Raw genomic sequence first — 13,513 nt, forward strand, 5'->3', positions numbered from 1 at the left:
AAGACGAGGAAACAATCATGTTGAGTCACCAACGCAATGAAGTGGAGATGATTGTCCCTAAAAAGCTTGAAGATCCTGGATCTTTCACTCTACCTTGTACTACAGGTCCATTAGCTTTCAGTAACAGTCTATGTGACCTTGGTGCTTCATTCAGCCTCATGCCACTCTCTGTAGCTCAAAGGCTAGGGTTCAACAAATACAAGTTAAGCGACCTCTGCTTAATATTAGCTGATAGGACTACTAGACTGCCTCATGGTATACTAGATAACCTGCCTATCAAAATTGGACAAGCTGAGATTCCTACTGACTTTGTGGTGCTGGAAATGGATCAAGAGCCTAAAGATCCACTAATCCTGGGAAGACCTTTTATAGCTACAGCTGGAGCAGTCATTGATGTCAAGAAGGGGATGATTGATCTCAATCTGGGTAAAAACTTCAAGATGAAGTTTGACATCAAGGATGCTAAGAAAAAACCAACTATTGATGGGCAAACCTTTGTGATTAAAGAGAAAAATCAGAAAGCTGGGTTTGACATCTTTGAAGGTGTGAATGAGGCAGAAACAAGGGTTTTGGTAGCCAAAGAGGAAACTCTAAGGGGCACTCGAGCGTGTTCCAACTCGAGTGCAGTTATTGCCCTCCCCAAGCATAAAGACGTGCTTCCTAAACCTTACCAACCGCAAGAGTTAAGTCCTCCTGCTTGACAGTTTATATGAACTCCAAATACAGAGATTCTAAGAGATTCAGTAAAAGAGTTAGCAGCTATGGTGAAGGAGATGAGTGGGAAAATCAAGAAGCTCCTAGGTACAATGAGAAGTACTCCTCCAAGGAAATCAAGGAAGAGGTTTGGGATAATGAAGAAGAGCAGTCCATTTATTATTGAACCTGGGCAGAGTGTTAAAGGGTTCTGCCTAGACAAGACATTCAAGAGGGGTTTCCGAAGCCTCTCTATGATCCTCCCAAATCATAATGAGTACGAAAAGTCAAGCTCAGAGACTTTAAACAAGCTCGATTGGGAAGAAATCCCAAAGGTATCACTGTAAATATTCTTTAGGATCTTTGTGTTTATAATTTTCGTTTTTAGTTTTCTGGTGTTCAGGAATCTGCAGAAGGGAGTATTAGCAACATAAAAGGAAAAGTGAAAGTATCAGTCAAAAGAATGCGCTTCAACTTGACCTAGAGAGTTCAACCACCGCCCTGCGTTCTCAACCAGACGACTCGATGACCGTCGAACCCACTCTCTCGAGCCACTCACGATTACACGGTCCAACTGCCACGCTCGAGCCGATCTCACAACCACACGAATCGAGCCAACCTTCCTCTCCTCACTCGAGCCAACATCCGTCTCCAGTTCAACTACGTCGATCGAGCCAATCTCCATCGCTACGCTCGACCACATCCACTTGATCCGGTCACCAAACTCTCGCTCGAGATACCACTCTCGACTTGATCTCCCACACTATCCGAACTCACCAATCGAGTCACTGTCCGAACTCACCATTCAAGCCACTGCCAAAATCACCAACGAATACCTTCTCCGGTCCATTCCGCAGCTCGAGATGAGCATGAGCATGAGGCTGAAGTTGAGCAGCGAGATGAACATCAGGGTGATTATCAAGACATGCAGGAAGTTGAGCAGCAACTCGAGCATCATGGTGATTTTCGGCATACTGAGGTGGTAGTGTTAGTCTCGGACCATGGTGAGTCCAGAGTCGACGACATACAGTGCGACGAGCAGCCGAACACTTATCAGAACACGCACGCGGTTGAGCAGCAAGTCGACCAACCAGCCGAGGTCACCCCTGCGGATCCAGCACAAGGTGAGGAACAAAGTCAGTACCACGCTGCTCCCTGGGCGAGCTCCGACTCATTATTTTACTATTGAGGTACTCCTACCTTCCCATTGTATATATCATTTCATTCATGCATTGTTTGTGTTGTGATTCTTAAATCCTCCTGCAAATTTTTCTTACACAAGAGACTGTGCAATTTAAGTTTAGGGGAAGGTTTGAGATGATGTAACTGGTGTTGTTTTTTGTGATTCTTATTTTCAAATTTTTGCATCATATCATGTTTGAGTTAGCATTCATCTATTTGCATAGAAAAACCATAAAAATTTGAAAAAAATCAAAAATTTCCACAAAAACGGAGTGTTCATGTAATTTGCACCTGCATATTAGAATTGAGTTTAATGTCATTCATATAGAGTTGTTGCATTTCGCATAGGGGTTCATGATGATTATAACCTTCTTAGCATGATGAATTCAATAGGATAGGATCAATGCCCTTGTTCTTAGTTCTTTGATTCATGTTGATTGAACTTGAAAATATAAGATTGAAGCATGTTTTGAATTGACATCACTCCCTATCTATCTGAACCATCCCGACTTAAAATTATCTTGTTATGCATTGAAGTCGAACTCATGGATACCATATACATACTTGGATTGTATTTCATATTTTTATCACCTTTGTCAATCAAAGTAGCTGATTCCCATTTTTGGAACAGTTCCCCGCACCCTTAACCAACCGTTCTTTCAAGCCAATTGTATTCTTGTGTGTCATGCCTTTTCCGAGTTGAGCTTGTTAGAAAGTGTTAGATTCTAACCGACAAGAGTAGGATCCTGTGTAGCTCTAGTTCGCGTTATCCGGACTAGTAGGACTAGGCGAGAACTCGATTTTGGGTATTGGGTATGGATTGGTGCATAAAAGTAAAGGGTATAAAGTCTTAAGGAGGGGGATGTGTTTTCAAAGTTTACAAGTCTAGTAAAGGATTTAGGTTGAGCAAAGTAAAAAGAGTTATTGGTTCTTGGCATAAAATAAAAAGATTAGACAAAGAAAAGAAAATGAAAATGCTTAAGATGTTTAGAGTCCTTAGAAGAAAAGAAAAAGAACCATAGTGATAATAAAGATTTCCCAATCCGCTAGAATTAAAAGAAGTGAACTCCTCCTAAGACTAAGTGTAAAGAGTTTGAGATGATGTTTCTGATGAAGGGCAGAGATAGGACCAGCTTCTGGGTTAGAATATTAGTACTGAGTTTCCCTGGGGACCTTTGGGTAGACAGGGCGCTGCTCTTGTATGTATCAGTTGGTTTCAACCTTTAGCCTTCTCTTAAGCTCAACTCATTTTCATGAGAGAACCTTGTTATGTATTGATGGAACCACTTGAGAAGGAGACCACATTTGTCTCTAACCTTTTACCTTAACCAAATGAGTTTGACGACATTGCATAGCTTAATTCACGGTTCTCTGTTAATGAATGTTAAAGGGAGTGATTGGTAGGATTGCATGTGTAGATTAGATAAATAAAGTTCCTTCTCCATGCCCCATAGAACTAAAAACAGGGACATTGATTCTAACTATTTTATTCAACATGTTTTAGGTTATGAGATCCCATCTTCACACCTCTCTTCCATACTTTGTTCTTGATCGTTTGCTTGAGGGCAAACAAAGACTAAGTTTGGGGGAGTTGATATGTATATATTTTGTCTCCTTAGCATATATTTATCATGAATTTAGTTAGGATAACTCATTGTTTTGCATCACTTTTCTAGTCTTTTCTATACACTTTGCATGTCTAGGTAGTTCTTGCATCATCCTTGCATACATTGTGCATTTCATAGTATTTCAGGTATCTAGGTGACGTTGGAAATGCATCTGTTCGAGCCAATGTTCCAAACGTCGTTCGATCCACCCGTTCGAGCCACCCGTTCGAGCCGTCATTCGATCCGAACATCGAGCCATAATCCCACCTCGTTCGAGCCACTCTTCAACCCGTCACTCAAGTCACTCTTGAGTCACCACTGGAGCCATCATTCGAGTCACCGGTCGAGGGATTCAGCTTTACAATGCCATTTATTTCAAGCGAATCGGAGCTGTGGTTCAAGAGTTATCATCGTTTTAGTAGATGCGTATACACCCATTCGAGCCACTCGTCATGCGACCACTCCACCCCGTTCGAGCCGTTCCACTTGAGTGGCATTTAGCTTTCGACGTCTTCATCAAAGTTGTAGGGAATTGAGTCATCTTTCCAACGCCATTTATTTCAAGCCAATCAGAGGTGTGGTTCAATAGTTATCATTGTTTTAGTAGATGCGCATACACCCAGCTCGAGCTAAAACCACTCTGGATCGAGCCAACACCACTCTGGTTCGAGCCAACACCCCTCCACTCCACCTAGTCGACCTCGCTCGAGCCAGCCTCACCACGCATCACTCAACCTCACTCGCACCATCTGGATCGAGCCACTGGACGCACACCGACTCGTTCGCACATGTCAGGAAGACGTTCCGTCTTACACGCTTCAGGAGATTCCCAAACCGACTCTTCACCTTGTCATTTTAAGTTTTAGGGATTTACATGTTTTTACTATAAATATATTTTGTTAAGTATTGGCTGAGGACATCTTTTATCTCATTTCTTTTCTAAGGTTTACCTAGCCACCAATTGGAATTAGAGTTAGAAATACTAGTTTCTCTCTGGTCAATTGGAATTAGGTCTTAGACATTTCCACACCCAAAAGGTGTTCGATGAAATGTCTGACCAACTAGTGCCAGAGACTTATGTTCCTAGCCTAAGAGATTAGTTGTCTAGGATGTTTGTTGACGTGAATGAACTTGTTTGTCATGCCTACTCGACCATGTTTCTCTAGCGAGAGCTAGGTATGGAAGTGGTTGATTATGAGTAGTTTTTGCCAAGAGATTGGATTAGCTAAGTTGTGATGTTCATTGTTTAGGGATAGTTTGCTTGCGGCATGTTAAACACTCTATAGACTAGGATACTCCACCGACATCAATTACTCCCATCCTTAGGAGTTCTTTCTTTTTGATTGATATTGGATTCCCGAGACTGTTTCTGATCTTGCGGTTTTGTTCATGCTTAGACTCGTTTTCGTTTTTACTCTTGTTTACTTCTTGTCATACATTTTTGTTTCTAGTTCTGTAGTTCATTTTCAATTTGCATTTTCACCATTCTAGGATAGTTAGATAAAAACACTCTCTTTGAATTGGCTTGACTTGTGAAATTCTGATTGTATCTTGAGTAATAGTAAAGTTTTCCAACTGGATTGACACCTTAAGTATTACAACTGCATAAGGTTAATTGAACCTGATAGGACACACAAAAAAGCCTAGTATCAATACCCTTTTGTAGATACACTTTTTCAAAAATACATTTTTTTGGTCATTTTCATTTTTGTCCTTTTTTACATAATTTCAATGTGTTAAATTGATTTTTAGAATTTTTTTTTTAGAGTTTTGGATTCTCTATTTTACATTTAGGGTATTGTCTTGCGGGGTTAGGTTTAGTATTTGGAGTTTAGAGTTTAGAGTTTAGAATTTAATAATTTTGTATATAGAAAAGAGTATTATTGAAAGTGAACAACAAGAGAAGGTATTTTTACAAAAAGATATAGAAAAAGGTATTTTTGCAAATGCCCCAAAATAAAATGTAATTTCAGTGTGTCTCTCATATATGTTTGGAATACAATAATATAATTAAAACTAATGAAAATAGCTATTAGTGTACATGAGTTTGAAAATAAAAGACTCACATCAAAAGGAAAAGTATAACATGCCAGGTTTTTAGAGTTGTGTGTAGAACAAACTTTACTTTATTATATAAGATATATATATATATATATGTTTTTTTTTTCTCAAAAAAAACTTCATAAACAATGCATTCAAGAAGCGAAAGATATTTAACACTCGAATAAGATAAGGCAAAAACCTCTTAGGCACGATTATCGAGGGACATCACTCGAACAAGCTTTCCGGCGTCGGAATCCCTTTTATCCTCTTCTTCCTTGATTCGTTCTTTCTTCCTATTTTTAACCCTTTGAAGCTTTGCTCTAATGTTTGCAACCGTTGTCATATGTTTCGAACCTTGTCAAGTATCATGTCTTCAATTGCTTCGTCTCTGGTCAGATCTGGATTCAACAAACATAGTCTAGTTCCAACTAACCCATACTCCGCATCAGACTCCTTCGACATCCGACAAACAAGCCACTTGTATCCACCTCCATGAACAAGCTTCACTTATATCACGTAGTGCGACCACCACCTCAACTTGGTACTCACTCGCACAACCAACCATCTCTAAGCGACCAAGTATCAAGAGAGATGGGCTGGAATACTCCATTCTGTTTCAGTCACAGACTTCACCTCACCAAAAATCCGCTTCGACCCATATTAAGCAACACAAAAAACTTCCCCAATTTTAATCAACACCTCCATCTAGTGTCGATTGTCATCCATCACACCACTTGCTATCTAACACACGTGGTGTCAATCGACACTATGCTTCCGGCATCACCTCTGTTGATCCTCCCTCGACAATCCTAACTCCAACTGTTCTCCTACGAGCCAAACATACAAAACATGCTAGCCATCTTGGACTAGTTCATATTTTCTGTTTGTAAGTGGTTTGTCGACCGACACCACCATGATAACGAATGACACCAACCCATAAACCACTACCAGAGCCTCCCTTTAAGCTCATTTTCAGCATAAAACCCTAATCTTCACAACAATCGATTAAACAACACAACTTACTTAGAAAACAACCATGAGAGAGCCTCCTTATATCTCCCAATCCACCACCAAATAATCACATCCTTCCTCACACCCATGAAGAAGATGGATCTCCTTTGTCCTCCCTTATGTCAAAGCACAAGATCTCTTCTTCCAGCATCCTTGACGAACGACAAGAGAATCTCTCCCTCAAGCCCACTGTTAAATATCCTCTTCTCCCTTATGCTGATAACTCCTTCCTTTTTCCTTCCATCCCCAAACCATTCTCTTTCTAATCCCATCTCCAAGAGAGAACCCACAAATCTCTTCTCTTCCTCTAGGTCATGAGACGGCTCATGAAGGAACCCCTAAAACAAAGAGGAGTTCTCTTTAAACAGGGAAGGTTGATGGTTTCCTACAAAACCACACTTAACTGCCCCTAAAACCAAAGATGAACCAACCCGTAAATTTTAAACCCTATGGTGTCGAGCGACACCAACCTCCAAAACTAAAAATTTGTTCACGGGCGTTACAATCGTTAACTTGGGGAAGAAGTGGTGAAGTCTTGGAAGCTTCTTATGCACTTGTAGAAACTTAAATATACACAAGAATAAAATAGGAAGTAGTCGTTGTACATTGATGACAATCGGGTCCGAAAAAGGCAAGTAATAATAGGATTGAATCCGCCTGGTCCTGTGGCTATTATTATGCGTGAATATTCTCCCAGTATTCTTCGGTTGCTGTAGAGGTTATGCTGGTTTCCATATGTAGCTTTTTGACACGTCCAAGTGAAGGCAAATGAAAGTTTCTTTATCTAACTCCAAATAGATCAACGGACATGATTCAAAGGGTGGTTTGGACTTGGGTTTTCTCTTGGGTTGTTCTCCATGGGCTGGGGACTTGTGGTGAATCAAATAAGTGTGTGGGCTTCCTTCAGGGCTGGTTCAAGTGTTAAAAAGCTGAAACTCCTCATAGCTTGCAATGATGTATGATTCATCTGCGAGTAGTTCAAGTCTGTCGTGGAGTAGTTCATCATGTCTGTCAGCAAGTACATCAGCTATGATTTTTTTTGCGTCATCTTTAAATCATATGGATGGTAAATGATTCCTTGATGAATTGGTGTTGCCTTATTAAAAACCTCTCTAGGTAAACTCATTGGGAAAACTCCTAGACAAGATAAAAAGAGTGCAACAGTCATATCCCAACAATGAGGTGATTTGACTTGGTGATGCTTGTTCCCTCTTGAACCATTGGACTACTTAGGGTTAATTTGATGGTGGATAATTAACCATTTTCCTTGTGCTTGATCAGTACCCCATTTGGAAAAAGATTCTTCAAAATGCTCTTCATGGACCGGTTTGGTAGTGTTGGGCAAATAAACCGAACCGAATGGATCTAACCGAAACCGAACCAAAATTTTGGTTCCCATTCGGATTCGGTTAGTGGGCAATAACCGATTGGATAGTATTTCAGCTATCCATGGATATCGGTTATTAACCGAACCAAATCGTTCTCCATTCGGTTATCCGAACCAAAGCGAACTCATATTAAAAATATGTAACAACCAAGAATCGTACTTGAGACCTCTTCACATTTGAACTTGTAGCCACTGCACCACATCAAAGTTTTGATATTACAATACCTTTTAATTTATATAAGATAATATAAATTAAACTAAAAAACCTTATATATTTAGACCAAAATACCAATATATTTTAAATAAACCAAATATCTGGAAGTTTTTTGATATATTTGTTAAATTATAATCAAATTTTATTTAAATAGTATTTTTTTAAAAATATATTACACAGTTTCGAAAATAACCGAAACCGAACCGAACCCGAACCAAAATAGTAAATTAACCGAATGGATCCTAAACTTCTATATCCATAATAACCGGAACCGAATGGAGATATCCGGAACCGAACCGAATACCCGAACCCCCAGGACTAGTTGATAACATCATTATTTTACCCATTTTAGCTATAGTTTTCATATGCATTTAGGACTAGTTTGATGAAATTTCAGGTATAAATGGTCTATTATCAAGTATTTCAGGTTTTAAAAAGGTTTTACAGGTTTTATAGCAAATTGGACCAAAAGACAAGGAAAATACGTTTCAGGACAGATTCAGAGCTTTATAGTACGGGCCACCTTTGAAGACATTACACAACTCACATTTCAACATACTTGGTGTCTATGGAAATCTAAGAGAGTCATCTTTCTCCTCGAAGTTGAATCAAGCCAATACATTTACTCATCAGGAAGTTATGCCCGATTTACCGAGAGGTGTCTTTATCTTAATGCATGTGCTTGGATTGATCACCAAGTGCTGATCTAGAGAACGGGAGCGCTAACCGCGTTATCCTACTTCTCCGAACTAGTGTTATACCAAAACCTCGTGTCGTAACGTACGTAAGTTGAGTTGCGGAGTTTGGTGAATGTATCGAATTTGTTTAACTAGTTGGTTTACATGCGTCGCTTCCTGCGAAATTTGAGTAACGGAGTATGAAGACTTTAGACTTTCATTCTATGAGAATAGCTTGTTACTTCATTAGTGTTTCGTAGTTGAGAACCTAGACCGAAATTAGTATTTACTTGTAAGATCTTGACACTTAATATTGCTTAGAACCATGAAAACCCTGAGATGATTCCCAAAACGCCAAACGCCTTAGTCTTATAGTTTTAAACCGTTTTTATTTATTTGCAATAGTTATTAGGAAAACCAATACCTCAATCTCTTCTTTATTCTTAGCCATAGTTCTTTCTCTTTTAATTCAATTTGTTTTAGCTATTACTCTCTGTGGGATCGATCCTAAAATACTACACTGATTAACTGTGCACTTTCAGTCGTTCTGTAGTCTTTTCAGGTAAAAGATTTGGAGTGAAATTCTATACACATCACTAGTGAACCGGATGATTCGTCATGTTCCACGTTTCGTCTAGTTATGATGTCCGGTCTAGAGTAAAATATCAACACAAATATGATCCCTAGTATGATTAAGAAAAAGGAAGAAAACAGTATGATTAAAAACAAATTTGTGGAGTTTTATTTTAATTAATGTGTTGTTTAATGGGATCTTTATCACATCTCGTATGTTTAGCTAAGAGTTTATTTCCTTTCCATAAAATTTCACTGTATATTCATAGCAATCTCTAGCATTTACGTTGGGTGATACGCTCTCATGTATATATGCTTGTATATTCCTCTATCAATGATATACAGAAATCATTCCATACTATATTCCTTTCATGGTGTCAGAGCCATACACACAATTTTTTTCTTTTTATTGATTCATCATGGCTGATATGAATCCCCCGAACCCAATGAACACGAACTTGACGACCCTGAACCCGGCGACACGAACTCGACGACCCCGAGTCACGCTACTGTGGAGGTACGACGTACAATATCTCCATATGACTTGACTTCTGCCGACAATCCGGGAGCTGTGATATCTCATCCGCTGTTGAAAGGGATGAACTACAAAGAATGGGCGTGTGGTATGAAGACGACGCTCTGTTCTCGCAAAAATTTTGGTTTTCTCGATGGATCCATTCCTCGACCAACAGAAGGATCGTCCGATCTTGAAAACTGGTGGACTATTCAGGCGTTGCTGATTCCTTGGATCCGGATGACCATTGATCCGGTGTTGCGTTCCAATATTTCTCACCGGGACGTTGCTAAGGATCTCTGGGATCACTTGAAGAAACGATTCTCGGTTACAAATGGTCCACACATTCAGCAACTCAATGCAAGCAATGAGGGCTTACCATAGAGAGCTATTGTGGCAAGTTGAACCGCATTTGGGACATCATGGCTAACCACAGGCCATTGCGTGTGTACAAATGTAGGAAGTGTTAGTGCAATCTTAACGCATTGTAGGAGCAAGATCGAGAGGAGGACAAGGTCCATGATTTTCTTTCTAGTCTTGATGAACCTTTTAAAACGGTGAGGTCGAGTCTCGTTTCTCTTATGCCGATCCAACCTTTGGAGGAAGTGTATAATATTGTCCGTCAAGAGGAAGACTTGAGGAACAATGTTAAAACAGAGGATACTGCAGTAGAAATCATGGCATATGCAGTTCATCAACGTGGTCGTGTATCTTCCTCTGTCCATGTTGACGATGCGGTGGCCGTCTATAACCATTGTCATCGTAGTGGTCATTCCTCTGATCGTTGCTTTGCTGTTGTGGGCTACCCAGAGTGGTGGGGTGATCGCCCAAGGAGCCGCACGGTACAAGGAAGGGGTCGTGGTGGTGGTCCGTCGGGTGAACGAGGTCGTAACATGACGTATGCAAATGCTGTTCACATCCATCCCATGCAACCTCAGGAACGTGCCAATCAAGTAATCGCCAACAAAGACCCCGATGGGCTCAGTGGCATGGGCGGAGCCAATATAGGATCATGTGGATCAAATGACCCTGGTGAATTTTTAAAACTGGTTAAATTTTTAAAGAAAAAATCAAATTGACCCTGGTAAAATAGCACAATTGACCCTTATAAAAAAATTTAACAACATAATTGACACCTTAAAATTTATTTTGACCCTGGTAAACTAATTTCCTAGCTCCGCCACTGGTCAGTGGTCTTGATGATAAGCAGTGGGAGCGTCTTATGAAGCTTCTCAATGCTAGCGGAAATGGTGGACCATGCTCCAGTCACGAAAAGTTTCGAGTAAGTATTCCACTCCCTCTTGGGTATTAGACACAGGGCCATCTCATCATTTGACGGGCAACTATGATATACTCACGAATGTGCGTAGTATGGAGCATGTGCTGGTTATTTTGGCAGATGGGAGAGAGTTGAAAATATGTGCAAAGAAGGAACGATTGTTTTAGGATCCAATATGCTTTTGAAATCTGTTTTCTATGTTCAAGTATTTCAGTCTGATCTCATTTCCTTAGGCCAGCTCATGGATGAGAATATATGTGTAGTATAGATGGCTGATCAGTTTCTTGTGGTCTAGGACCGTGCTTCGAGGATGATGATTGGTGCGGGTAAACGATATTTTGGAACCTTTCGCTTTTGTAGAACGGAGTTGGGAGCGTTCGTGACGGATAAGGATGCAAACAAGTACGAGTTGTGGCCCAGTAGGATGGGCCATCGGTCTCCAAAAGTTGTTGGTACTCTTCCAAATGTTTATGTTTCTGTTGTTTCTGAATTATCGAATAAGGTGTGTGATGTATGATTGCGTGCCAAGCAAACAAGTTCTTCTTTTCCCATTAGTGAGAATAAAACATCATCATTTTTGAGCTTCTTCACTATGATCTTTGGGGACCATATCGCACTCCTTCTTCCACGGGTGCTCGATATTTTCTTACCGTTGTCGATTATTTTTCCAGAAGTGTGTGGATTTATCTCCAACAAGACAAAACCGATACATCAACAAAACTGAAAAGCTTGATTTCTTTGGCTGAACGAAAATTTCAAAAACAAGTTAAAAGTATTCAAAGCGATAACATAACAGAGTTTACAAGTATGGGTAGTTATTTTCGCTCTCAAGGGATGATCCATGAAACTTCCTGTGTGGGCACACCACAAAAAAATGGTAGAGTTGAAAGAAAGCATCAACATATATTAAATGTAACTCGTGCTTTGCGTTTTCAGTCGAGCTTGTCGATCACCTTTTGGGGAGAGTGTATCTTAACTGCTGGTTATTTGATCAATCAGACTCCTAGTTCGGTGCTTAATGGAGTCACGCCGTATGAGAAGTTACATGGTCAACCTCCAACTTACGATCATGTGAAGGTGTTTGACAGTCTTTGCTATGCACAAAATCAGACACACAAAGGAGATAAGTTTGCTCCAAGAAGTCGAAAGTGTGTATTCATCGAGTATCCCTACGGCAAAAAGGCATGGAGGCTATATGATCTTGACAAAGAAGATTTTTTTGTCTCCAGGGACGTGGTCTTCAGTGAAACAGAGTTTCCTTATGCAACTCATATTCCCGCAACGAATATAGATGAGGAGGACGGTGAGTTATGGGCCACAAGCTTATTGGGCCAAATATTCGAAAAAACAAACAAGGCATGTTGGTCCATTAAGCAATTTAAGCCTAGTTAATGTTGTTTCTTCTCCAGCCCCAATACTTCCACCAGCCGATCAATCTACTTCGACGTCGTCATCCTCTGCCACTCCGACCTCCGCATCTTCCGGCCCCGTCGCTCTGCCTGAACCTTCGTCACCATCTCTGGTCGTCACTTCTTCTTCATCCCCGTCTGCTTCTACCGATGGCGACGAAGTTCAGCAGCCCGTCGCGGTTGAATTACGTCGAGGCCTCCGACCGCGGCATCCACCACCGAAATTGCAGGACTATACAACGTACACTGCGCAAACACGAATTATGGGTAATTCTGCTTCTCTTTATCCAATTTCGAAATATGTGGGATCTACTCGTTTTTCTTCGACGCATCGGGCATACTTGGTTGTGATAAATTTTGCGGTTGAACCCAAGACAAACAACCAAGCAGCAAAAAGCAAAGTGTGGAACAATGCTATGGTGTCTGAAATTGATGCTCTCGAAGCAAACGAAACTTGGACTATTGAAGATTTGCCTCCTGGTAAGAAAGCGATTGGATCGAAATGGGTTTACAATATTAAACACAATTCTGATGGTGGCTCTCGGGAATAAACAGGTCGAGGGTGTTGATTACGGTGAAACGTTTGCACCAATGGCACAAATGCAAACAGTCCAAATGTTTTTACAAGTCGCTGTTGGCAACAATTGGCCTGTGCATCAGATGGACGTATACAATGCTTTCCTTCATGGAGACCTTGTTGAGGAAGTCTACATGAAGCCTCTGACTGGTTATCTTACAAATGATGAGACCAAAGTTTGTAGATTGCGCAAGTCCTTGTATGGTTTGAAGCAAGCTCCTAGATGTTGGTTCGTAAAGTTAACAAAGGCTTTGCGTGAGTATGGTTTTCTCCAATCTCTCTCTGATTATTCATTATTTTTGTTTGATAAGGGTGGTATACGGATCAATATTTTGATTTACGTTGAC

General features: G+C 40.4%; 1 protein-coding gene across 1 annotated transcript; it reads left to right on the plus strand.

The window, feature by feature from the left end:
* Window positions 1-9,985: 9,985 nt before the first annotated feature.
* Window positions 9,986-13,140, plus strand: LOC104698897 (uncharacterized). The gene is made up of 7 exons (XM_010414279.2): window positions 9,986-10,228; window positions 10,393-10,933; window positions 11,077-11,183; window positions 11,272-11,385; window positions 11,476-11,682; window positions 12,117-12,483; window positions 12,590-13,140. Exons 1-7 carry the CDS (start codon window positions 9,986-9,988, stop codon window positions 13,138-13,140), a joined length of 2,130 nt encoding a protein of 709 aa, XP_010412581.2.
* The last annotated feature ends 373 nt before the right edge of the window (window positions 13,141-13,513 follow it).

This window comes from Camelina sativa, chromosome 6, assembly GCF_030686135.1.
Source record: "Camelina sativa cultivar CO46 ecotype springtype chromosome 6, ASM3068613v1".
NCBI lineage: Eukaryota > Viridiplantae > Streptophyta > Magnoliopsida > Brassicales > Brassicaceae > Camelina > Camelina sativa.

Coding starts and splice junctions, on each gene's coding strand:
- LOC104698897 (XM_010414279.2), top strand. CDS start 9,986: ATGAACTACAAAGAATGGGCGTGTGGTATGAAGACGACGCTCTGTTCT. Junction 11,184..11,271: donor CCAGTCACGAAAAGTTTCGA/GTAAGTATTCCA, acceptor GAATGTGCGTAG/TATGGAGCATGTGCTGGTTA. Junction 12,484..12,589: donor GAATATAGATGAGGAGGACG/GTGAGTTATGGG, acceptor TTTCTTCTCCAG/CCCCAATACTTCCACCAGCC.